Raw genomic sequence first — 26,509 nt, forward strand, 5'->3', positions numbered from 1 at the left:
GCTTTGCCACTCTACAGAGGCTGGTATTCTCCTTAAAAATCCAGCAATCTGTGATAGTAGAAGAGCCTTGCTATAGCTGTGGTGGCTAAGGAGCTCAAAAGAATGAGGTTTGGGAATAAAAGGAGTCACCCCTCTGCTGCTGCACCAGGGAGAAGCTGAAGTGATAGCAGAAGGAATGAGCAGTGGGAAAGGAACAGAGGCTTATTGTCAAGTTGCTGCTTGATTGGGGAAGAAAACAGTGCATGACCATCCTTTCACTGCCAGCACTGCTTCCAAACAGCCAGGAATTGAGTTTTCATTCTTCTGCAGCCACAGCTGCTCAGCCAAACACATGACTTTGGGCACAAGGTCAGTAATGCTTTGATTAATTTATGATCCAAAACTGGTGAAGGCTTCATGGGAGCTGCAAAAGATGGTATGAAACCTGAGCTTGAGGAGTGGCTTTTCTGTTTGGGAACAAATGCATTTTGTTGTGTGTGTAGGTAACTCTGGGATAGCTGAAGAGGTATGGGAATATGGCAAGTGAGACAATCAGAAAGTGGTAACTTTTAACCAAATAAAGGGTGCTAGCTCAGTAAAACAAAGGTTTCTAAATGCCTCTTTTTCTACAAAATGAGTTAAGTAATTTCAACACACAGATTGTACCAGAATGTAGTGCTAGGGAGTTAGTGTATAAATTGTTATTCTGTGAGAAGAAAAAAAAATGTTATTCGTTTTTTTTTTGTGGGGGGAAAATAGTGTAAAAGTCTTCTTGATTATGAAAACAATAAATGCAATAGATTTTTTGGCTGAATCAGTCTGACAGAAAGATCTGTCACTGGGACAACAGAAGTTTAGGTGTGGCCTCTGGGGGATAAATTGTATAGAGAAGATGCTCATACAAATGCTGCATTTTCTTTGAGCCAAGAGTATGTGAGTCTTCACAGACAGTGGAGCTGCTATGTGTGCATCTAAGCAGGACAGCTGCCTCCCAAGATTTTTATTCCTTTTTTGCTTAACAAAACTGGATGTCCCTGCACTCAGTCTCTACCTAGAATTACATTTAGCAAAGTGTTCTTTTCCTTCATCCATCCTCATCCCATGGAGTGGATAAATTTTGTCATTAAGCAGGTTTTTATAAATTTTGCAACTATAAAGAACTGCTTTATTTAGGTTCCTAAGTTTTTAATTAAATAATAAGTAGTTTTTGTTTTTTTTTTAATTGCAATTGTTTTTACTTTTTTCCACTAACTATCCATCAACTTGGTTACCTCCACTTTGAAAAGTGGAAATGCTTCTTGTGACAGTGATTGATTTACTCACGAGTTACCCAATAACTCTGTGTTTCACTGAGTTAGCCAGAAATGCTTCCCAATTCACCTACAGATCAAATACATGGTATGGTAATGCCAGTGACCTACTTCTCAGAAAAATGAGTGACATTCTTTTCCCCAGAAGCTTTGCTTCTTTTCTTGGATTCATTGATACTTTTGCCTTGATCAAGGGCAATGTCCTAGTCCAAAGCTTAGCAGAGTCCAGGCTGCTGCCCAAAGCCCTCAGAGAGGTGTTTGAAGTCAACTTTGTTCTATTTAATTAACAAGTAGGGAGTTAGACTGGTTCCATTCATTATTAGACAGCACTTTCCTGATCAGAAAAGTACAGCACCTGTCTGGATTGCAAGTGCAGAGGAGGACTACTGACAGATGAATGTATTGGGTTTTGCAGGGAGAAGATATGGCTGTTGGTTGCTGTGACATATTTGTTTCAGGGAGTTACTTATTCAGAAGAACTGAGGAGAAGGAAGAAAGCTTTGGATCCTGAAGCCTTTATGAGTATTGTAAGTTGGTTGATGGAGTGATCTGAGAATTGATATTGCACGACTTGCAGCAGAGAGGTTTCTAAGTGTTAGAAATAACAGGGTAGATAAGCTGCCTTTATTTAACCTATCCTCTCTAGTCATTGTATACACTACTGCTTTCTCCTCTCTTCTCTTCTGCCTGCATGTGTAACAGCCCATCTTCTCTCTGATAAAAATGAAAGCAAATAGTAAATCTCCAGACTTAAATTCCTTTTAGGTATCAGTTACCAGCTTGCTATTGCTGGCACCACCTGCCTATCTGAAAGAATGGCTATCTGGAATGTCAGCATTTCATCAGCAGTGAAGTCTATAAACAACTTGTGGTGAGCAGCAGAGACCAGAAATGGCCAGCTTTTCAGAAAAACACCTCTTGCTAAGCAAGCTTGCTTAGGTCTTTCATTGTTTGTTAAAATCTTGGGGGTTCTGTCCTGCATGGCAAATACATTGAGTAATTATCTGAGTACAAGTTGTAAAAACCAATCCTCTTTTGTAACAAAACAGATGGAACATTACAGGTCAAAAGTAATATTTACTTCAGAGCTTAAGATGGGCTGTGCTAGGGAATTCCCTTGCAACTATGCAAATCCCTTCCCTATGCAAATGACTGATTTTTTTCCCATAATGTAGTCAGCTTTTCAGCAGTGCTCACTGCATCTGTGCTGCTCAGCAAACCACAGTTGTGAAGCTGTCTGGATTTCTCTGCAGGGTTTAAATAAGCTGGTTCCAGGCTGTACTGAAGTAAATCAGAAGCATTGCACCCAGACAGCTCCTCTCAGCCACACACCTCATCTCAGCTCATAAAGTCCTGCTATGAGCTTACAGGGGTTCTTCTATCACCAGAGTGCCAGGGCTTGTGATGATTATATGGCAGGAGTGCAACAGGTTTTATACAACATATTTTAACTGGGTAGTAAACCCCTGGATATAATATAAGGAAAAAAAGGGAATTTGTTGTTGCTTTAGGGTTACATACATTCAGATGCTTAAAGCATTTAGGTTAAATCCCCAGCTGTACCTGCTTTCTAACATTTCTTCATTGTGACTGTCTTATAATATATGAAATGGACTTGTGCAAGTAAATGCATTTGTACCTTCTCTCCTAGAATGATCTCATTACTTACAAAGGGTACCCCAGTGAGGAGTATGAAGTGGTGACAGAAGATGGTTATATTATTACCCTTAACAGAATTCCTTATGGTACTCAGAATCAAGGAAGCCCAGGTACAGTTATTTGATATGACACAATACCAGCCTAGGAGGGGGCTTTCTCAAAAGAGATAACTTGTATTTTTAAAACATCCACCAAAGCTTGTATACAAGAGTGAAATTGTAGCAGAGAGTTCTGGCTGGCCTGAACGACCTGCAAGATCTACAGAATTAATGTCAAGCACCTATTTATAATAAAAATCCACCATAATATGAAGCAAATGCTTCCTAGCATCCTCTAGTAAGAGTTGATGAGTAAAACTTAAAAAAATTAAAAATAGGATGAAGGTTGCCTAATCAGCCTGTTTTGCAAAAGCTTTTCCAGCTTGTAATTTTGCTTTGCTTTTGCTTACACCTGGTTAGTATCAGTGTCTGATTCATATTTTGGATAAAGGAAACCTCTGAAAACAATCCCACACCTTCATCTCTGTATCAGTGTTGAGGATCTCGAGCTGATGTGTCTGAGCTGTACAAACAATGACCAGAGGGTGCCAAGTTAGTTTGCTCTGGAGTCAGGCAGATCTTTCCATGAATTCTTTCAGAAGCTTAGAAGTTGTCTCTTACAGAAAGAGGGTTTTTGTTCTTATGATTTGTTGATTCAGGAAAAAATCCCAGTACTGAATATGAGACAATAATGTCTCTGAACAACCAGGAAATGAAAAGATAAAAGCAATTATAAACTGTTCTAGTTTTGCTTTATTTTTCAGCTTCAAGACCTGCTGTGTTTCTCCAGCATGGATTATTGGGAGATGCTGGTAACTGGGTCACAAACCAGCCCAACAACAGCTTGGGCTTCCTGCTAGCTGATGCTGGATTTGATGTTTGGATGGGAAATAGCAGAGGGAATCGCTGGTCAAGAAAACATCAAAAGTATTCTGTTGATCAAGATGAATTCTGGGCTTTCAGGTAGACAGACCCACTGAGGGGGATATCCATTGCCCATCCTTACATATCTCTTTCAGCTGGCTAAACCAGGGGTTTACTTATGCTGCTTTTTAATAAGCATTCTTCACATTCACTTTTGCTGAGATGCCTCTATAAAAGCATGTGAACTGCAATAGTAATGGAGACAACTTTAATTACTGCTTGAACAGGTTCTTCAAACTAGAGGCATAGCAGCAGAACAACTCAGAGGAACCTGCTCTGGCCATCTCTGAGCCATTCCTCAGCCCTGGAGCCAGTTTTGGAAGCTACATAGAAACACTAGTCTGTGTAACCCAAAAAATCTTGAGTAGTATCTTCCATAGCCAGTGCCAGAAAAACAAAGAACAATTGAATGATTCACTAAATCAGTCAGACTGTTTCTTTGCTGACAAGCTATTAATAAAAATGTGAATTCAATTTAAAGTCTGTTTTTTAATTTCTGCATGCCTCTCTTTCAATATCCTGCCTGCAGTTTTGATGAGATGGCAAAGTTTGATCTTCCAGCGGCAATAAATTTCATTTTGGAGAAAACAGGACAGGAAAATTTGTACTATATTGGCTATTCACAAGGTACTACCATTGGTAAGTTACACACAGGAGAGGGATTCTTTGGGAAAACAGGAGTGAAATGTGATTTAAGATACTGAGTTAACAAATGTACCTGAATTTTTCATTAACTCTTTGTAGTTGTGAAATATAGTATAAGCAGTTTTCAACATGTAGGCATTTAAATTTTATTATAAATATAATGAAGCACAATGGATCAAATGAACTGCTGCTGAAAATCTGTCAACTAAGAATTATACTGGAAATTGTTGTGTGTGGGCCATGCAAATTGCCTCCATCTAAGATGCAAGGGTGTGCCCAACAGCAGCTGGTCAGTTCACCAAAATAATCAAAACAGGAAGATGAGAGTACAAAAAGAGAAGTTGGCCAGTTTGGACCAGATGTACACATGAAAAAGAAAATATAAAATTGAATTTTCCAAAAGAAAAACTACTTTTCCTCCCAATAAGAATGATAAGAAATACATGAATGTACATCAGAAATGTACATCTATGTTTAATCAAGTTTGGAAGAAAGCTGCAAAATATAGAAAAATAATTTTCTCTGAATTGGGGGAAAAAAGCCCTACAAAGCTGGTAACTTATGGAGAAGAGGGATTTCATATAAATCTAGGCTGGACCATAGTCTCTGAACAGCTAACAAGGTTGCTTATAAATTGAAAGTGCAGAGTATCATATATTAATACTGAAAACAGTATAATGTTAAAATGATGGGGGTTTAACTCCTCTTTTTTTTTTTTTTTTTTTTTTTTTTTTTTTTTTTTTTTTTTTCCAGCTTTTATTGCATTTTCAACAATGCCAGAGCTGGCTCAAAAAATCAAACTCTACTTTGCATTGGCACCTGTCACTGCTATTAAGTATGCTAAAAGCCCAGCAACAAAACTCCTCTACCTGCCTGAAAAAGTGCTCAGGGTGTGTAAAAACTTGGTTTCCAATGTTTAGCCATATACTTGTTTGTTCAGCTCTTAAAATGGATAAATAGAAAGTATAGGGCTTTGTGAGGTCGACTCATTTCCATGTGGGCAGGTTTACCTTGTGGTGAGGCTTCTGAAAGTTCAGACAGGGCAATAAGAAAAGCCTTCAGTCCAAGGAACAGCTCAGCATGGGGACAGGTCACCCAGAGAGTGAAGATGCAGATCCTCAAAGGTCTCCAAGATTCCTCCAGGCAAAGCCACAACTGATTTAAAAGCTTAAACTATGAATTGGAGACATTTAACCTATCTCCTCATTATAAGTGATGTAACCCAGATTGAGTAATGCCCAAGCAGGCTGATGCAATGTAAAACCAAGTAATTTCTCACTTGTTTGTGGGAACATCATCTGACACTTGGAGAAAAGGCTAGTGAGAACCACTGACATTGCTGGAGAAGAGAATTGTGTACATTGCTAAACTATGGTTTTATACCTTTGTATTTCACAGGGTATGCTTGGCAACAGGGAATTCCTTCCCCAGACTGAGTGTCTGACAAGGATTATAGCCCCTGTCTGCAGCCACCGAGCTTTTGCCAGGCTTTGTAGGAGTGTCTTCTTCAATCTGGGTGGCTGCAACCTGAAAAACATTGATGTGGTATGTATAACTTTTACCAGCCCTACTGGCAGTTTAAGCTTATGCTCCCCAAATTCACCTTCTATCCTGCAGTGTGAATCCTGAATTTCTGTTAGTACCACACAGCAGGGAGCAGTCCCCACTGCTGGGCTGCAGTATCTGCTGATTGCCCTGTCTCTAGCAGGGAACCACTGCCTGTCCCTTCAGAGGAACATTTGGCACCAGTTCTACATCTGGCAGGTGCTCTGAGCCCCCCAAATTCTGCAGTCTGCCTTCTGACAGACCTAACCCACAGCACCAGGTTGTGGTCCATACTGTGGCTACTGCTCTCATCAGAGATATTTCACATATCTGAAAAAGAAGAAATAAAAGCCTACCTGCTTCATGTTTTCTCTTTGCAACACAGAATGGAATGCACATATTCCTCCTTGTCCTTGTTCTCCAAGCCTTGGACATCAGGGTAGGAGAGTACTAGGACACACCTGGGCATCTCATGTAATGTCCAGCTGTAGGTCAGATCACCTGGGAGTCAAAATTTTGCTCCAGTGTTTTTTAAAAATTGCCTCAGAAAGTGTTCACTGAGGAAGGATCACACAGCAGCTTGCTAAGAAACCCCTGCAGTGTTAGGGTGTCTTTTATTTCAAATATTTGTGCATTCATCAGGAAATTGCATTTCCCTTTGCTGTTCTGTGCAACAGTGATCCTCTTTTACACAGAATCTGTTATAGAATTCTGAAAAACACCACACAGATTGGGGGCTTTCTATTCATTCCTTCTCACCTGTAGATTCTTCTAGATTCTCAGTCATCTTGGAAAATGTTCTGGTTATGGATTGCTCTTCCAGTGCTACTCCTAATCTCACACACTGCTAGGTGTAAAATGGATCTGAGGGAGTCTCCAATCATGCCACTCCAATTTCTCTTGGTTTTACTGATACCTGGCACTGCTGTGGCATATGTTTTGATGTACATCTGCATAGAAGGAATAAGAGAATGCTCACTGAATATTCTCTTTCAGAACCGAATCAACGTGTATATTGCCCAAACCTCTGCTGGAACTTCTGTGCAGAACATAGTCCACTGGAGTCAGGTATGAGCAAACCCCAGAAAGATAAAACAGGTACTCACCTCGAGCTGAATAGAGAGGTACAGAGATAACCTGCTGTGAAGCCACTGCCAACTTCTTGGAAACACATGCAACTTGTGGATTGCAACTGAAACACAGTTCAGAACATTATTTTTCATTGCTCCTTCTTTTGCCAGCAGGATAGAGATGTCCTGTGTGATACAGGTACATTTGAAGCCAACAATGAAGTGCTGCATTTGAGTAAAAATACGTGGGCTGGAAGCTGTGTGTGCACTCCTCTTATTGTGTATCCAGTATATCTTATAAATTATGTCCAGTTCTGTAGGGAGTTTACCTAAATAAATTATTCATGTTTCCAGTGTGGTGTCAAGAAATGAGCAGGATTTAGGCTGCCACATCAATTGTCATATTTTACTATTAAAACCCTTGTAGTTTCTTCTCTCACTTTCAAGGCTGTCAGTGACTGGTTAGCGATAGAACCATAAAAAATAAATACTTTATTCAGTATAATGTCTATATCCCTTACCTGCATGGTACTGCCATAGTCCCCCTCATTAGCAGTGCTGATAGGAGCTGCTTTCCTGTCTTTGGGCTCCCAGTGTGAGGATCCAAAGAGCTCCCTTGGAGGAGCCTCTGGAGCGAGGCAGTTTTCCTGGCAGCACCACGGGCTCTGGAGTGGTGCAGGAAGCAGCTGCAAGCACACAGAGTTTGCAGGAGTGCAAACTGCCCTTCTCAGCAAAGCAAACACACAGATATATTTGAGTGACAACTGCACAGGCACTTACTCAAAATAAAATTATAATTTTGGCTGTGAGCTTGCATTAGATAGTAAGCTTGAAAAATTGCTTTTGTAACCATGACCTAGACCTTAAAAGAAAAAGGTTTACAAAAGCAGAGTGGAGGGAGTTCTGCAAATTGATTCAGATGGAATTCAGCATCTAACCACAGACTGTGAGCACAAATATGCAGAAGTAATACTCCTAAGTCTTTGTTGTCCTTACTGTTACTACAAGTAAAGGAGCTAACAGAATTTCAATACTAAGATTCTGGTGAGGGTGTCTCTCAGAGTAGTAACAATCCATAGGGGAAGAGCTAAAAATGGTAATTTCTGTATTCAAAATAGAGGGGGAAGAGAAAACATAAGATGGAGCCACTCACAGAGCTGAGTGTTGGCAGCACGACTGCAAGAACAGGACAAGGCAGTAACACTGAGATGAGCTTGCTGACAGCAGTTGTTAACAGCAGTTTTACAAACTTGAACTAATTGACTACAAGAACATCCTCAGAAACATCTGCAGAAAACGTGAATGTCTTTCATTATAATAAAAATATTTCACTTTTTGACACTTTTAATTAATTTACTATTGGCTCTTTCATAGCTCTTCGAAGAACTTATGTTGGGACTTTAGTTTGGAGCCAGAAGCTCATCAGGGAAAGAGCACAGGAACTTCCCAAATTATGGCTTTATAAGTGACCCTTCTCTTGTTCATCCTCTCAGGAGGCCCGCTCAGGGAAGTTCCAAGCTTATGACTGGGGCAGTTCAAAGAAGAACATGGAAAAATACCAACAGGTATGTTTGGTGAAGCAACCTTGGACAGCACAGAAACACACAGGAAGAGAGCAAGGAGACACATTTTCAGGACATAAGTAAATGAAAATATTATTGCTTTTCAGTTTGGAAGTCAACAGAGAAAGTATGCAAGCACTAGTGGCAATAAAAAATTTAATACATTTTAAAAGAAAGCGAGAGAGAGAGGACGAGAAAAACTTTTCAATTAAATGATCAATAGGAATAAGAGGAAGTTAAGGCAGAAAAATTGGAAAATTAATTTTGGAAAAGAAGAGTACACAGAAAATAGCAAAAACATCTTGCCTACTAGTGTAACTGAAACAGATGATAACATTAGGAATAGGAAAACTGGAAAACTAACAGCCATCCCTAGATTCTGGCAGCCAGAGACAAAAGGACTGAAAGAACTTCGTCCTCAAGCAGGCCCTGAGGAGTATCTTTTCCATTCAAGACACTAATCCCATCCTTGACCCTCCTCCCCTTTAGGTCTCCACAACAGCCTGTCACTACAAGTTACATGTTCTAATGATGACTTGCATGAAACTCAGCTTCCTTTGGTTTGCCTTGAATTTGCTTGCTCCTGGAAAGTGTGGGATGCCTTCTAGGTTTTGTGTTTGGGATAATTACTTACAGTGTTCTTTCTTCATACCATTTGTGGTTGTATAAACCTGTCTCCTGTCCTTGCTCTGATGTCTCTTTTCCAAACACAGGAGTCCTGAGCTGCTTTCTGTCTCCTCCTACAGAAGCCATTCCATGATCCTTTTCATCCTTGCCTCATGTTGTGTTTTCTCTCCAGCCCATGTCAACCAGTACTTCAAAAGGACCAGAGGCATCCTGACATCTCTGTCTAGTTTCAGGCTCCCACCCTAAGATCCCCACTTAGGGCATAGACCCAACAATAACTCTTTGTTAGCTCAGGAGGTGTTTTACTTTTGGCTGTGCTTTTGGTTGAGTAATCCCTGTGAGCACAGGCAGAAAAGGCAAACAAGGGAACTTCTTTCCTCTTTGCTTTAGACACCTCTACTTTGAGCAATGACGAAAGAAAGCCCCAGATGAATGTTTAAAGTTGCTGTGCTCTCCTGGACATTCATTCCTGTGCTGTTTTCCAGACTACTCCTCCTCTCTACAACGTGGAAGGGATGACTGTCCCCACTGCAGTATGGACTGGGGGACAGGACCAGCTCGCAGACCCCAAGGATGCAGCCATTTTATTGTCCAAAATTAAGAAGCTTATCTATCACAAGAAGATTCCTGAATGGGCACACCTGGATTTCATCTGGGGATTGGATGCACCTTTGCATGTGTACAGTGAAATCATTGACCTGATGCAGAAATATCCTTAATCACAACCAGAAGCCTTACCTGACTTGTTCATCAGCACTTAGATTCACTGGGTACAAAAACCCTCTTCTGCTGGATCCAGAGTCAGGGAAAGGGTTCCTCCTGCACACTACATGTCACTCCAATGCCTTTTGCATCCTGACAGTGCAGTTCATGTTTTCTGACAGCCTTGTGGATCTGTAATATTTTTTCAATTGATACATCTTCAATTCTGCAATAACTCCACTTTGCTAACAGAAGACAGGGTTTGCTTCCAGCCTACTCTCTTCTCTAGACTATAACAGTAATGAAAGCACTTCCTTTCTCTGGATACATTCTGTGATCTCTAGATGTTCATCATTCTTCATATTATTGCTCAGTTTATTGGGCTGGCAGTTATTTAAAGGCATAGTGTAATCAAAATCTTATTCTAACAGTTGTGGTATTGTATAATTTTATTATTAAACAGATTGTTAAACAAGAAAGTGAGTTCATACAAAAAAAGCCTCTCTTCTGAAAAGAAGAGGGTTTGTCTTTGTTTGAAGCAGGAATGCTCCCTGTTTTCATGGGGGAGACCAAGGGACACAGGGTAGACCCAATAGAAAACAGTAGCCAGTACCAGCAGGTTCAAGCATGCACCTGGAAGCTGGGAAACTTGGCTTCAAGACCCTCCCTGAGAAAGGTAAATCCTTGCTGATTCAATATTAATCCTTTTGGCAATGGCAGCACTTCCATGGAACCATTTACTTCAAAGTTACGCCCTGAACCCAGCAGAAACTTCACACCTCCTGCTGTTTCACATAAAAGCTACTGGCCATCACAGAGCTGAGATGATCTAACCTTTGTCAAGGTTTTGAGCAGCTCTTTGGAGTTTAAAATGAAAATTACCCAAGCATTGCTAGAAAGAATCCATTATCTTCATCCCATGTAAATTCAGAGCACTTTGACCACTACTGGAAAGACCTGCTTTCAAGACAATGCTAAAGAATTATTCATCCTATTAATTTCCTGAGGGAATTATGACTCTACCAGTCTTGTTTTAAATAGGTAGTTACTGCACAAAACCACTCAGTTGAAGGGTAACCTCTGTGGTTTTTAGGTTACAGCCATTATAGGTCACCATTCCTCCAAAGCAAAATGCCATTAGCTTCACTGTGAAAAGAAACACTGTGCATTAGGGGTTTCCTTTCAGCCTGACACTCTCATTCTCCTTTTCCATGAGAAGTTAATGTGGGCCAAGTGTGGGATGCTAGCCAGCACAGTGCAGCTGTTGCACTGGGACAGTTCACTGGTGACACTGTGAGACCAAAGGACCAGAGTCTCACTCTGAGCAATGGTTCATTAGCCAAACAAGTTAACCATGGCTGTTACCACTTCTGCACCTTTCCCTTCCCAGAGAAACAGCAGCCCATTTTCATCTCCTGAGCCCACTGCTGAAGGCTGTCCTGTTTCCTTCTGTTTCCCAAATGTAACTAAAGTTTGATCCAAAGAAAACATTTCCCCTCCAGACAAGGACATTCCTTCCATCAAATACAAATTCCTGGAGACAAATACCCTTCAGAGAGTCAATCTTTCAACTAACTCACCGCTTGCAGGGAAAATGTGCAAGGACATGAGACCTACTTTTTAAGTTTTCAATAGTTTCCATGCTAAATGCAACAGCATCATACCTGAAAGTAGGCAGAGCATTCCATAAAGTCACCTGGAAAAGAGATTGCAATTGTGCAGCTATCTTGCAACTTGGGACACCATAGAGGAGGTGGGGAATTGAATTTTCTGGAAAAGCAGGAAAAGCAGGTTGAGCAAACAGCACTGGACACATCATGGGGACTGTTGATCCCACCTTGGGACATGAGAAGGTGTGAGACATTATGTTGCAAAAGTTTGATGATAGTTATTGTCACTTACAGATATCAGAGAAGTCAAGTTATGATGCTTTTCACTGAGAAATTATCAGACTGCCTTTCTCACTGTGCCAAGCAATGTTCTTTTATGTAAAGCAGAACTGTTGCTGTGCTGTCACCAACATCCTGTTGTTTCACTCCTTTCCTTACCCCATTAGTCGAAGGCATCATGCAGTTGCAATGGTGTTCCCAAGAACACATCCCTCTTATCTGGTGTTCTTCTAAATGCTCATCTGCCCATGATGAAACTCAAGTTCTGCTGAAGACACTTGTGAGTTAATTGGCTGGACAGGCTGATCCTCATGTAGAAGGATTCTACTTAGTTTATAGCCCAGCTGCCCAAGGACACGGAGCAAGTCCTTCTGCCCACGGCCATCAAGCCAATCTCAGTGAGGATGGAGCCCTCAAGCTGACTTCAGCTAATTCAGCCCTTAAGCAAAGATCTCCAGATACTGTGTTTTCAGAGGTGATGGAAATGGCTTAGGATAAAGAAGAACTCTTGTTTGTTCCCTCACTGGGAAAAAGGTTACATGTAGTGTTCAGGCTTTCTTTGGCACTGGAGTGTGCTTAATGCAGAATAAGGTGGGTTTCATGAGTTGTGCTGTTCACTGGAAAACAGATTTAGGTCAGTCTGAAATGTTAAATTTAACACAAACCAAATGAAAAGCAATAGCAGAGACGGTATTCTTGAGGCACTATGTTGAGAAAAGCTGTACACTTCCTCCTTTTAATCTTAAAAGATTACATTTGAAGCAGCCCCTCAGTTGGGCAACAGTGCAGATCAAGGTCTGCCACAGCCCCAGTGAGCTGCAACACCCAGGTCCCAGCTAAGCACACTAACCACTGATTTATGGGTAGTCTCTACACCCTCCTGCTCCATGGTGCGTTTGGGATGGTGAATTAACCAGATCATCTTTTTCATCACCAGGATTTCCCCACTTCTGAAACACTGCCAAATCAGCACTCAAACACGCTCTGCAATGCGTGCTGCCAGCTCATGACACTCACAGCTGCTTCCCTGAAGTGCTCATTTTGTTTTGACTTCCTTTTATCGGCGCAGGTTTCTGCCAGTGAGCCAGTCTGCTGCTGGAGACGGAGCAGCCGCCGTGGCAGGAGGCAGAGGCACTCAAAGCAGAGGTGAGTTACTTGTACACACATGCTCAGGGTCTCTTTCTCTGTTTCCTGTCTCCATAAAGGTGTGCTGCCCTGCTTTTGTGCAGTAAAACTAAGCAGTGTTTTCCTTCTCTCATCTCTAAGCCTATTGCTATGCACAGAAGTGCTTCTCTGCTTAAGCTAGAAGACAAAGAAGTTTGACCTGCACAAAAGGGATTTAAAAAGCAACTATTTTATTCTTTCCTACTTGTTTTCTTCCCTCTGAGAACAAGGGAATGAATGAGCAAGTGTTCCTTCTGTATAATGCACATGTATGCTTTCTTAGTAAGGCAGGGAGTTCTCATGCATGTTTAGTCATAGTTGCTCTTCTGGTTGGTGTGTGTATGCCTTACAGCTTCTATGAAGCAAATTTTAGACTGCTTAAGGCACAAGGATTGAAGGGCAAATTTCAGAATGGCTTGCATCTTAGCATCACTAAATCTTAGAAGTACATAAGAAACTTCCAAGGGCATTTCTCTCCCTGATCTTTTTTCCATCTAAGCATATCCTTTTATGATAGTTTACCATGCTCAATAGTTACTTATGACTTCATCTCACTAGGTGAAAACAGCTGTTTGTGTTGCCTGTCTTTATTCCTAGAGTTTTAGGGAGCAGTGGCCTGCCAAGATTGATGTTGCTTGGCCACCTGCATCTGAGTAAAAGGTCAATACCTGGAAGTCCACAAGCCATGCCAGCTAAGCCAGGTGATCACAGAGTGCCTTGAGGAAAGTTTACCTTAACAAGAGGAATAATTAAGCTTCTGCATTGCCTCAACTAATCTTGGTAGTGATTTGAAAACAAGCTGAACTTTTTCTTGCCAAATTGAGATTCTCAGTACAGGGAGAGGCAGACATATTTTACTCCCACTAGAACAGAGTGAAACAGCAGAAAGCAAAACGTTGCACTGCCTGAGTATGTAGTTGTGAGGCTTCTTGTTTTGACAAAAAATTAAGAAGTATTTGATATACAAAGGGAATCTAATGAAGTGTGTTTTCATGACAAATTTAAAGTTTTGGGTGTTTCCAAATGCTGCCTCATTTCAACTGGTTGATGACTCATGAGGTTTGAGTTCTTCAAATTTGTTCTGTCAAATTTAAAGGTTAAATTGAAGATCACTAAAAGTCAAAAGGTATTTTCCTTGTTTACCTCTCTCTTATCCCACAAATTCTGTTCTTCTTCCCCATGACTTGATGGGGAGTACCTCCTTATTTTCTCTTGATCTTCATACTGAACATTCCTGAGTACAAGTAAGCTTCACAGAGTACCTTATCTCATCATAGCAGATGCCTTATGCTAGAAGCAGACTCAAGAAATGTGGCTACATGAGAACCTCTGTTCATCATTAAAAATTGGATTCTCCATGTCATGTTCCCAAAAGACTTTTCTCCTGAGCCTACATAACTTCCTGACAATAACTGTCAGACAGGCAGGTCTCCTGTGAAATTCACTCACAAGCCCTGTGTGCTGTGGCTACTGTAAGCTGCATGGACTCTGAAATGCTGACAATCTCACTCTTGCTGGCTGCTGCTGAGCATAGCAGCAGCTGCCTTTGCCTGCCTTCTCCCCAGCAAGGCTGAGCCCTCTGGAGCAGTCCTTCCCTGACAAACAGTCCTCAGGAACTGTGCAGGCTTGTGTCTCAGTGCTGGACCTGGCAGATATCTAACAACTAACAAAAGTCAGTTACAGGATGGACAGGAGGGTGAACGAGCACAAACACACACAGGCACAGAAATGTGTCCTGTTCTGAGGAAGCACAGTCTGTAAGAGCAGTGGTGTCCCCAGCCATCACTGGTGAGGCTTTCTTACAAGGTGCTGTGATGAGCTGAAGCCTTACACTGCGTGGAGCCCCATGGATTCTACTGTTGAGCATTTAGGTCTCCTGCCTGATCTTTCTGGTTTTTATACACATGCAGAATGACTACTACTTTTCACAGGGATCATTCTCTTCTCACACATTGAAGCACAACATTAAACAAAAATTTGATGTTTGATGTATGATGTGGCTTTTCCTGAATATGTCAGCACAGTACTTAGAACTTCATGAATCAGTCTTTTTAACACAGTTCTTCAGAAAGAGGAAGCAAGGAGAGGTGAATTTGTGAGCTCTTGTTCTCCACGTGAATTTAACCTATAATCCCACACTCAGAAACTATCTGGACCACAGAATCTGTTCTCTTTTCTAAGGGATGTTTATGTCAAAATTATCTTGTTGAAAGAAAATTCTAGAAAGCTCAGAGAGAGTAGTGTTCCTGCACTCATTGACCTGAGTTCTAGAAAATAAAGACTAAAACCTGGAAGCATATCTATTCTACATGGAGTTTGCATAAACTAGATTGACTGCACTCTGCAGTTTCTGTTCAGAAGTGCTAATCTGTAACCATCAGTTGTCCCAGGAAAGGGCAAGGTCTCAGTTCCCCATGACCAATACAAGATTTGCGCTGTGGACAACCATTTCTAAGAGGTAATGGAGACAGGCCCTTGGCAGCACAAAGGCAATCTCAGGATCCAGTGCTCACTCCTCATGGCTGCTTGCCTGGTTGCCAAAAGGTAAGGCTGACTAGGAGCTGACTCATGGGGAGCCACACGTGGTCACTTGCTCCATATTCTCAGAGGAACTGATTTCAGACAGAACTTGATCATGTTCTGGGGCACATCACCCTGTGAGGAAAGCACAAACTGGCACTGAATGTGCAAGTGTGCTCCTCACAGAGTGCCTGAATTACTCCTGGTGCCTTCATGAGCCTCATGATCTGGTTCCTCACCCCAGCACGCCACTGACAGACACAAGAGCAGCGTTCATCCCGGAGGAAGAGAGGGCAGGTTCAAAGAGAGCCCATCCTGAACCTCTTTTGCCTTGCTCCTGAAGAGACAGGAAACAGAGAGTGCTTTCTTCTCCCTTCACCTCTGCTGCTGGCAGAAGGGTGGAGACAGGTGAAGGCAGACTGAGTGATGGTCATCTCAGTGCTCACACTTCTTCATCAAGCTTTGCTGGGCTCGTGCCAAGAACTGGCCCTGTCTACCAGCCCTGGTTCCATTGTAGTCTGCAGAGTGCTCAGGCATACTCTTGCATGGTATCCCCAGGTGCTTTCCTGTGCTGCTCTGCAGCCCTACCTGTTAAACTGGGTGAGCTGTAGACAGCCTGTCCTCACACACACAGGTTCTTATTCTGGCAGCCCTTGGGGAGCACTTCTTGGGCAGCCTTCAGGAGACTCTCCTCTCCTGTGGGATTCCACACCACTCTCTCCTATCACAAACAGCCCTGCATGTGCTCTTCCCCACAGCCCAAGATGTGGAGCCTCCTGGTGCTGCTGTGCTGCCAAGGAATTGCCTTCTCAGCAGGACTCCCAGCAGCCTGCACTCCAGCTGCTGACACGAGCCGCTGCAGGAGGAGCCGCAACCCCGAGTGCTTCATGAATGTTGTGAGTTGGGTCACCTTCCCTTTTCTCTAAAGCTTCTCTTCCATTTCCATAACTAACAGTCCTTGTCAGGAAAGCTGAATCCCTTCTGATGCCCTGTTTTCCCAGCCTGCTGTTTCCAAAGCTGCTGCCTTAGGGTCACTCTGAACGTGCCAGGGACAGATGTGCTGCTTGCACATTGCATGAGGACAGACACACAGCACTGCACTGGGGACTGCTGGCTGCTACCTGTGCTTCCAAGGCTGGGCAACTCCCCAGAGCCTCCTGAGGGGCACTGGACATCCAGACTACATAATTTTTGTTCCAGTGGCCAGACTCAGCCCTGGGCTGTGGACCAAGCATAGACTACATGCTCCAGTCCATACAAAACTGAACAACAGACTTTGCTGCCTGCATTTAAGGTGAAGCCTAACAGATATATGATAAATGTGGAGCTGTGTTATGGCTCATGATACCTGTTTGCAGTCAGCTTTCTCAACACATGTTGGTATTTCAGGCTACTGAATAAGCGGAGGAGTGCAAAGCTGGCGAGGGAACAAAGAACCTCCCAGCACTAGCCTGGAAGAAACCTTGATTCTCCTGTCCAAACAGTCTGGGCTGCCACAGAGAGGAATTCCTTGCAGTGGAGGCAAAGGCTGGTTTCTAATCTCAAGTGAAGCAAAGGCCTGCTTTCCATAACAAACTGTGCTCAGAACAGTGGTGAGGGATGTTGAACCCCTTCTTCAGATTCTCACAATGCAAACTAATCAAAGATACCTTACCCTGAGTCACCAAAGATTTCCTCAGAGTACATGCAAAATTAGGTATAGGTGGTACCATTAGTTCCTCTGACAAGATCTCCACCCTTGTTTGCTTTGCCTGCATGGCTTGCCTAACCACGCTTTGGTAAGAAAGGATTCATTAAGGACCATCCCCACAGCTACTTATACACATATAGCTGCATATTTTATCTGTAGAGAGGTACAGTCTCTATCTGCCTTGCAAAACATGGCAAACTATCTCTCAGAAGGGTGTTGGTTACTCAGCTCAGTTCTGCTTTGTCCCATAATAGGGGGCTAAATACCAGACAACCACCATCTAAACAGGAGGAGGACTTTTCTTCATCTTTTACAAGACTGTAATGTTTATTCTCAGCCATGGGTTCTGTGGCTGGGGCCTTGCACTACCATCACTGCACATCCCACATCTGCACTGCTCCTCTTGGTTAGGCTCCAGAACAGGACAACTGCACATTGACAAACTCTCCTTTGGCTTTCCACAGAGTGAAATTATCAGGTATCATGGATTCCCCAGCGAGGAATATGAAGTTACCACAGAGGATGGATACATTCTCGCTGTTTACAGAATTCCTGCTGGGAGGAATGACCACAATGCAGGTGTGACATCATTACAGGACACAGGGGAGGTCTGAGAGCCAACTCTTACACCAATTCCCCATCTTTCCCCTTCTCACCTGCAAGGGCATGTTCCACACCTTTCCATCTCCACAACAGCACCTAGTCAGAAGTGTGACTCAGATACTAAATCTATCTGAAGCCTACACATTCAGAGTCTCTGTCCTTATTTCAGACTTTCCTAATAATTTCGTTATATCCAAGGGTTGGAGGGTTTTTCCCCTCAAATGGTCTGGCAGGTAGGCTGGTAAACAAGATTTGGGGAGGTTTTACCTTAACAACCTAAATTATGTACATATAAAATAGTAGCCTGAAAACAAAGCCTCTGGGGCTAGGCATATGAATAATTCCCAGGCTTATGAAGGACAGAAATATTCTTAAGGAAGGAGAAAAGAAATCAAGTTATCAGTGAAAGCAAATGCATTTCATCAGTTTCATCATGTTTTCTGGATTGAATGGAAGTTTCTAGATGGAATTTGAGGTGCTGTGGGCACTGCTACTTTGATCATTAGTCTTTGCTAATACTATAGAATTATTTATTTGGATGCCTTCCCCTAACTGGATCTCGTTTGGAGATAATTTATACCAGCCTGACTCTCAAAGTAAGGCCAGCCCAGTTAGACCAGGGGCCTCTCAGCCCTGCTCAGTGGTTACCAAAGTGGATTTCCTTATTTGGATTAATTTTTCTTTCTCTTCCATAGAGTTATGCCTTCAGCAGTTTTCAGCTTTGGGTAGATGGTGTCAGCATAGGGGCTGTAAGCTGGCTTTGCAGGGCAAGAAGAGGGAGGACAGGCATCATCAGTAAATTCATTATTTGCCAGACCTGTCATAAAATGGTTAGGAAATGTCATTAAATGGTTCCTGCTTGCACAGAAAAAATCTTCCAGGTTTCTCAAACCAATATCTATTTATAGCTCTACTGGGAGCTTCTAGAAGAAGGAAACCTCTCACAAACTGAACTCTGCACTCCAATATTAAATACACATTAATTGCTGTTCCAATAAAAGAATATTTTTATCTTTTTCAGGGCCAAGGCCTGCAGTATTTCTGCAACATGCTTTTCTAGGAGATGCTACTCACTGGATTTCCAACCTGCCCAACAACAGCTTGGGCTTCGTGCTCGCCGATGCCGGCTATGATGTCTGGCTGGGAAACAGCAGAGGCAACACCTGGTCTTTGAAACACAAGACCCTTAAGCCCTGCCAAAAGGAGTTCTGGCAGTACAGGTACTCTGTGGAGAGAGAAAGACTCAACACAGACACTCCAAGGGGACTAGATAGCTTCAGCCTGGTGGCTTTTACCTAAACCAGCATCAGATCAGGGTCTACACCAACCCAGGAGAGTAAAGAACCAGACAAGGATGGACGCTCACTGCTACTCAGAGTGGGGAGCACTGGCTGGGGAAGAGATTTCAGAGACTGGGAAATGAAACAGGATGCTGAGGAAAAGGGAGAATGTACTATGAGAGGCAGAGCAAGAACCTCAGCTGAAACATGCTGAGCAGCCTTGCCTAGAAATCTGATCTCTCACAGTTGAATTCAACCAAGAGGGAAGTGTGTTTTGTAACCCATGCAGGTGAAATTGGTGAACTGGTTTAATTCAGTTCCCCAAGGGCTGAAGCTGTCACATGAAGCTGACTTCATCCACACAGAGCCCAAGGCATCAGGCAGCCAGGCTGCACAGCTGCACCCTCTGCCCACCTCTGCAGCTGCAGCAAGGGTGCAGACACAGTGTGCAGCCTCCTCCTCCAATGGCTCCTGCTTGCTGCAGTGAACAACACTGACAGTCAGTAACTCACACTGTGACAGTCAAACTGCCTGCCAGCTTTTTGTGTTTCTCCCCACAGCTTCGATGAAATGGGTAAATATGATATTCCAGCAGAGCTGAACTTCATCATGAATAAAACTGGACAGAAGCATATTTACTATATTGGTCACTCTGAAGGGTCAACTGCAGGTAATGTCAGGAGAATTATTAACAACCTTTTGTGTTCCTATTTGATCTAGGTAGGTGACTCTCCCCACTGATTCTGTTGTTTCTCTTGTTTGTGGGGAGCTAGAAAAACATAGGGATTTTTCTGTGTTGAGATTTGGAAAATATGCAAAACTTCTGAAACCAGCTTTGGTTACCCTTAAGAAGCAAATCAACTTAATAGAAGATGCAGTGGTAGTTCAGCTTGTGAAATAATTACAGACATAGTGACAGTCATTTACCATGCACTTCTGGTACTGCTATAGGGTATTTTTCTCAGAAACAGGAATTTACATGAAGTTCTTTTGCATAAAGACAGGCAATTAGAATCATAGAATATCCTGAGCTGGAAGGGACATAGGATCACTGAAGTCCAGCTCCTGGCCCTGCCCAGGCCAGCCCCAATGATCACACCATGTGCCTGAGAGCATTGTTGAAACACTTGAACTCTGGCAGAGTTGGTGCTGTGACCACTGCCCTGGGGACCCTATTGTTGTGAACAGGATGGAAAAACTAGAAAGATAAAACTAAAAAGATAAATACATAATTTAAGTGAATACATTTATTTAAATTAAATTGCTTGAAGGCAAGGACAAATAATCTCAACATTATCAAGTTATGGCTTAGTGTCAATCTTACAATTTAAATTTAAGTTCATGAGTGGCTGTAACTGGTCACATTTCTGTTTAAAAACATAGTGCCAGAGACCAAAAATAAGGACAGCAAAGACATTAATAGTTTATTTTCTCTTAGGTCCAGCCTCTGTCATGACTCATTTCATGGCCTCTAAATGAAGCTAACTCTCTTTTAGCATAAGCTGAAAGTTCTTGATGGTTATGGTTTATGTGTAAGGTCTATGAATGGACATTGATTAGAAAGGAGCCACTGCCAGTTATTAGGGTAAACAACCCAGAAAAAAGAGAAGGAAGTGTGGAAAAATAATATATTGTCACAAATTCTGACCTTTTCTTTCTTTGCCTTTCATTAGAGCATTTAAGGACCCTCATGGCAAAACAAATTGAGCATCTAGGCTTTTTCATCTGCCTGTGATGCAAGCAATCAATTGAAAATACTCAAAGCTCCCAGTGTTCAGCTAATTATTCTATAGTTTCATGGAAGCATAATCATGGAGAGATTTTTAGAGACCCTAATTTGAAAAACTTATTTTTTATGAGAGTTTCATGAACTTTAGAGGGAATTGATGTTATCTTCAAAACCTCACTGACATGTTAGCTACAAAAATGATTCTGATAAATGCAATGCAATAATTTGTCAGTGGAGGATATCTTCACCAACTCAGGCTGTCTTTTCTGTGTTTGCAGGCTTCATAGCATTTTATACACACCCTGAGCTGGCCAAACAGGTGAAAGTGTTCTTTGCTCTGGGCCCAGTAACTACATGCTCACATGCTACAAGCCCTCTGGTTAAGTTAATAAAGCTTCCTGAACCACTGCTCAGGGTATGTATTTTTTCCTTCTAAGAGGTTCAATGCCTGACTAATCTTCACAGGATTCCCTCAGCCTGAGGCCAAGTGTTCCCAAACAAGTGACATGCTGACACTGAGCTTGGGATGAATTGAGTGCTCTCAAACTGTTCCCAAACCATGTGGTGAAAATACTTAGGAGGTAGAGCTTGTAGCAGCAGCTCCCAGTGAAGTAGGAGACTTGTGAAACTCTGTTCTTTTTCAGGATTCCTGCTGTTTAAGTAAAATTTTGCTGGCCTCATGCAGGAGGAGCTAAAGCAGAACTGCAATAACAGACATGACAATTTCTAGGATGTTAAAAATGAATAGGCATTAAGGTCAGCACACTAGAAATGGAAGGATAGCTTCCTCAAGGATTGCTGATAGTAACATGAAGAAGACAGAAGAAATGATGTGCTGTGGGGAAGAGGGTGTTCTAAGGGGTACTGTGAGGGTAAGCACTTCCACCACTCCTTGAATATTGAGTTATGAGGGCTAGACTATTAGCAACAATTTTCTGCATAAAATTCTTCTGTAACAAGAACAAAAGGTTGTTGCACTTTTCCTTTCCCTCAGCCTGTGCTTGGCTGCAAAGGAGCTGCACACCAGATTGGATTTCTGAAAGGACCTGTGACACAGCTCTGTACAAGCCTGGATAAGTTTTGTGCCCATGTTCTGTGTTACATAGCTGGAGGCAGTGTAAAAAATATCAACACGGTGAGTATGTGCAAGAACACCTACTCAGAGCAAAACTAAAGGAATTTTGGCACTTGCCCTCTTGCACTATATCTTTGTCTAGTTCCCATCAGACATGTAAATGTGATAAACCACAGAGCAGCTCTCAGCAGACTGAGGGAATGCCAGGACATGGTGTATTGTCAGCAGTGGCTACATGGCTAGGGCTGGTGATGGATGGGACCAACAGCTGGGCACATTCCAGAAAGGAAGAACTGGGCTCAAACTGCAGCTACAGAGCATATGTGGGGATGTACCCTCTTGTGGGGCTAAGCCAACCAGATTTTTGTCACACACAGATGTTCTTTAAAAAGACATTGAGTGATGGAGTCAGACTTCTTGGCAACACAGTTGCCAATTTCCTTCCTTAGAGTATAGACACTGGGGTCCTCTGAACACTGAAACAGCTAAAAGACAGGAAAGAAACCTCTTCTTTCCAATTTTCAGACTATTTGCACCAAAACTTGGTCTCAAAGAACTACTGTAAGGGGCATTTTCCTGGTTTTGTTGACCTTAGAACTGGGCCCAACAGCTCAATCCACAAGGTGTAGACCCACAGAAAGCCTTTCCACTGTGCTGAGAAATGCAGCACACCTACAGGGGGATTCACAAACACTTGTGCATCACTCAGAGGGGACAGGAGAGGCAGCAGAGCTTTCCCTCTGCTTGCCAATATATTGATGCTGTGGTGCCAGTCCCCTTTACAGAGGCCAAAGTGTGCAGAAGCTGGCCTGTATAGTGTTTATTACTGCAGTGTCTGTAACAACTGGGCCCACTTTTTTCATCTATAATCCTTTTTAAAAGCACATATGGGAAAGCAGTTAGACTCAAAGGTTCAATGCAAAATCAATTTCAGCATTTGAATTGCAGAGCTAAACCATTAAGGATATTTCCTGCCTTGTTTAAATCACTAATGTGGTTCTCAGAGCAAAATAACATAGCTGAGGAAGAATCCAGGGAGATGGATTTGGGACATCTCCTTAACAGAACTATAAAAAATGTTTTGTAAGCTGACTTCTTAATATTAGAAACTCGCTTTGTTCACAGTTTTATTCTGTCACAGCTCTGGATGACTGTCTCTATAAGATTTCTGCTTTCTCCCCAGAGTCGGGTGGATATGTACGTGGGACACTCCCCAGCTGGAACATCAGTACAGAACGTGTTTCATTGGCGACAGGTACAGCTCTGCACTGACAGGGAAACAGGCTCTTACACTGCTTGTTGTGCACCTGGCAGCCCACAGGGAAACCCAGAGGCTTTGGGTTTGGGAAGCTAACCATCATCCTTCTCACCTACTGCCATGAGCACCTGCACATTTAATATGCTCAGAATGTAGATGTGCTCCTGAAGACAAAGATTCCCAACAGTCAGTCCCACAGGATGCAGCTAGCCAGGAAATGGACACAAACCATGAGCTAGTGACTCTACAGTCTGTTTTGCCATCCTCTAACAAAATCTGGTGGATGCAAAGCAAACACAGACACAGGAAGAGAGAACAGCAAAGGCAATGCACCAGGCAGGTTTTTTGCACACACTTAAATCCTGGAAGCAAAGGTTTTCTAAAGTAACAGACACTGGGTTTCTCTCACCCTTTGTCACACACCACTCACAAGTGAAATTACTTGTCATGTTTGTATAAAAAATACTAAAACAAACAAATAACTCCAGGTATTCACTCACCAGTCCTGCAAGGCATATTGCACAAGACTGGCAATAGCCCTGACATGTTATAGACATTCAGGTTCTCTTTCCATGTGGCAGCTGAACCCAACTCTGCATGACATACAGGGACCCCAACTTTAGTTACCCAAGGGAGTAAAGCAAAATTGAAAGTAGCAAAACATACTGAGGGTGGAAGATAAGGATCAGAACATAAAGTTAGCAATAGAAAAGGCAAGGATGCCACTGCCCTGGGATCTATCCTCAGCCCCCTGGAAGCCTGCAACCAGAGGAAGGTGTGGGAGTAACTACAGTGCACTACCTGAGCCTTGACTTAACTCACAGGCAGGAATGTGCCTCCTGCATATCTCCTTCTTCATCTCTCATCTCTATTATTTTGTGTGTTCTTCTATCAGCTGGCATTTACAGAGCAGTTTCAAGCTTATGACTATGGCTCTAAGGAAAACATGAAGAAATACAACCAGGTAAGGCAAAATGGCTTCCCTCAGAACTTATCCTTTCATCTTGGTAAACTAGAAATAGAAAAATCCAAATTTTAGTACCTGTGAGTACTAACAAAGGGGAGAGTGCTCACAGATAATGTTTCAGCTGAATCACACACAGGTAAAAGTCTATTCACAAACAAGGCAGAGATAGACTCTTACAGACAATTAGCAGAAATTCATTTTGCCCTCCCCTACTGATACCAGGATGTGCCAAATGATGTGTCAGCTTGTGTGTCATTCTAAAAATGAATAAGAACCACACCCAAGTCCTAGGACTGAGTATAGGGCTCTCCACTTGCCCAAAAATCCTCAAAGCCTGCGTTTTGTTTAGGAGAGGAAATGGATCTCACAGCTACAGTGACTGGCAATCATTTCACTTTTAGCCAGCACATTTGACTTGCAGTGTCCTGTGCTGTACCAAAATGCTGTTTTTCACAAACAAAAAGGACCCAGAGCTACAATCAGTCACTTTTATCTCCCACACTCAGAAATTTTCTAGGGTAAAATCAAAAATTACTGACTTTCCACTACAGTTTCAAGCATGAAAACTAAGACCAAAAGTTGCAGTCCACGTGCCCTAAAAAACTTCTAGATCTTCTCACCCTGTACAGGAAAAAATCTGCACCATCCTTGACTGATGAATGCTGACTGTTCTTTCCATGCCCACACCTCTGAAGAGCAGGAGCCAGGGCCAAAGTGCTTACCCTGCTTTATAGAAAGAACAGGAATGGGATGAGGGCAATGAACAATAAAAGGGTGGCCTTCATCCTTATGGCTTTACTGTAGGCTGTGCAGAAGCAGAAACAGAGAGGTGCTTGCACAGAAACCTTTCTCTAAACACAACTTTGATACAGCAGCACTCACTCAGGTCTCCTCCCTCTCTTACAGACTGCTCCTCCTGTGTACAAGATAGAGGAGATAAAGATACCAACTGCTGTTTGGAGTGGTGGACAGGACACATTTGCAGACCCTAAAGACATGGCAAGGCTCCTTCCTCGGATTACTAATCTCATTTACCACGAGAATGTTCCTGCATGGGGACACCTTGATTTCATCTGGGGCCTTGATGCAACTGAGAAAATGTATGTGAAAATCATTGAATTAATGAAGAAATATTTTTGAAACCATGAGCAGAGTGCTGATTGTAAAATTTCTATTTGGCATAAGGGTGGTATCTGGGGAAGAGGTAAAGACACAGGCACACATAATGAATACTTCCATAGGTATTTATTTGTTTTTATTTATTTCCTGCTTTTCTCATAATTTGAGTGTTACCATGGTGTTATTGTGACTGCTGTCTTCCTGAGAAGTCTGAAGTATATAAGAATGAAAGCTGAAAACATGGATATATTTGAGTCATTCTCATGCCCAATTTTTGTCTTCCTGTGAAGACCCAAAATATGATTTGGTCTTTGCTCTGTTGAAATAAAAATTTTGTTTAAATTAAATTATTGATCCCCTTGACAGACAACCTGTCTTTTTTTTTCCCTCCTCAAATTACCCTTTAACACAAGCAAGAAATCTTCAAGCACAAGAAACTGAGCAGATAATAGATGACTTCAAAACATCAAAGAATCCAACCTCAAAATAATTGATAGAAGTATTCCTCTTCCTTCCAAATTCCTTCTAAGAATCACCCAAATGTTAGTTCACACATCCTGAACCCCTCACAGTTTCAAAGACCATGGAATAAAGGAATAAAGAGATGTAGACCCACCCAGCAGGTGCACCCCAGGCAATGCAGCTCCCACCCTGTGAATTGTTCTTCACACTGGCAGTGAAGCTGTTGCAAGCACTCTGAGCTGTCTCCATTCACTTTTACACAGCTCTGTCTGGGCCATTTGGGTCCAAACAGTTCCTAAAACATGGGAAAGCAGTTGGATGTTTTCCCTTTCTGGCCATTAGCCCTAAGAGATGGTGTCTTCATAATCCATTCAAGTGCCTCTCCTCACCTACAAGCTGATCTGGAGTGTCTGTCCCCAGACTGCACACAGAATGTTCCTTATTACAGGCTCCAGCAAGGAACTTTGTTTCACTGACTGTTTCTGGTTGCAGCCTCAAGCTCATCTTGTTCAGCCAAGACCCTTTGTAGTTGATTTGATATCCAATACCACAGCTAGAGTGAAAAATATATCTGTCTTTGCAACACAGGAAAACTTGTCCATGCACCTACTGTAGCACCCATTAGCAATGCTGTACTGCACTTCTGGCAGTTACAGGAAAAGGCCAAAATTGTCAACAAAAATAAAGATCCA

The 26,509-nt window shown here is 42.4% G+C and overlaps 2 protein-coding genes across 2 annotated transcripts; both read left to right on the forward strand.

The window, feature by feature from the left end:
- On the forward strand, positions 1 to 12,073 carry LOC130254621 (lipase member M-like). Its single transcript, XM_056494333.1, has 10 exons — positions 1 to 348; positions 1,705 to 1,816; positions 2,941 to 3,058; positions 3,751 to 3,949; positions 4,440 to 4,549; positions 5,309 to 5,445; positions 5,954 to 6,100; positions 7,097 to 7,168; positions 8,664 to 8,735; positions 9,845 to 12,073. Exons 1-10 carry the CDS (start codon positions 332 to 334, stop codon positions 10,076 to 10,078), a joined length of 1,218 nt encoding a protein of 405 aa, XP_056350308.1. The 5' UTR covers positions 1 to 331; the 3' UTR covers positions 10,079 to 12,073.
- Positions 10,996 to 26,481, forward strand: LOC130254622 (lysosomal acid lipase/cholesteryl ester hydrolase-like). Its single transcript, XM_056494334.1, has 10 exons — positions 10,996 to 13,096; positions 16,393 to 16,530; positions 17,789 to 17,903; positions 18,949 to 19,147; positions 19,768 to 19,877; positions 21,215 to 21,351; positions 21,931 to 22,071; positions 23,195 to 23,266; positions 24,165 to 24,233; positions 25,143 to 26,481. The coding sequence occupies exons 2-10, from the start codon at positions 16,399 to 16,401 to the stop codon at positions 25,374 to 25,376; spliced, it is 1,209 nt and encodes a 402-aa protein (XP_056350309.1). The 5' UTR covers positions 10,996 to 13,096; positions 16,393 to 16,398; the 3' UTR covers positions 25,377 to 26,481.
- The last annotated feature ends 28 nt before the right edge of the window (positions 26,482 to 26,509 follow it).

This window comes from Oenanthe melanoleuca, chromosome 6 (genome assembly GCF_029582105.1).
Source record: "Oenanthe melanoleuca isolate GR-GAL-2019-014 chromosome 6, OMel1.0, whole genome shotgun sequence".
NCBI classification, from domain to species: domain Eukaryota; kingdom Metazoa; phylum Chordata; class Aves; order Passeriformes; family Muscicapidae; genus Oenanthe; species Oenanthe melanoleuca.

Bases quoted from the DNA above. Each gene is read 5' to 3' on its own strand.
- LOC130254621 (XM_056494333.1), top strand. The intron at 3,059-3,750 runs GTACAGTTATTT...TTTATTTTTCAG, and splicing joins TCAGAATCAAGGAAGCCCAG to CTTCAAGACCTGCTGTGTTT. The intron at 8,736-9,844 runs GTATGTTTGGTG...GCTGTTTTCCAG, and splicing joins ACATGGAAAAATACCAACAG to ACTACTCCTCCTCTCTACAA.
- LOC130254622 (XM_056494334.1), top strand. From the start codon at position 16,399: ATGTGGAGCCTCCTGGTGCTGCTGTGCTGCCAAGGAATTGCCTTCTCA. The intron at 22,072-23,194 runs GTGAGTATGTGC...CTTTCTCCCCAG, and splicing joins GTGTAAAAAATATCAACACG to AGTCGGGTGGATATGTACGT. The intron at 23,267-24,164 runs GTACAGCTCTGC...TTCTTCTATCAG, and splicing joins ACGTGTTTCATTGGCGACAG to CTGGCATTTACAGAGCAGTT.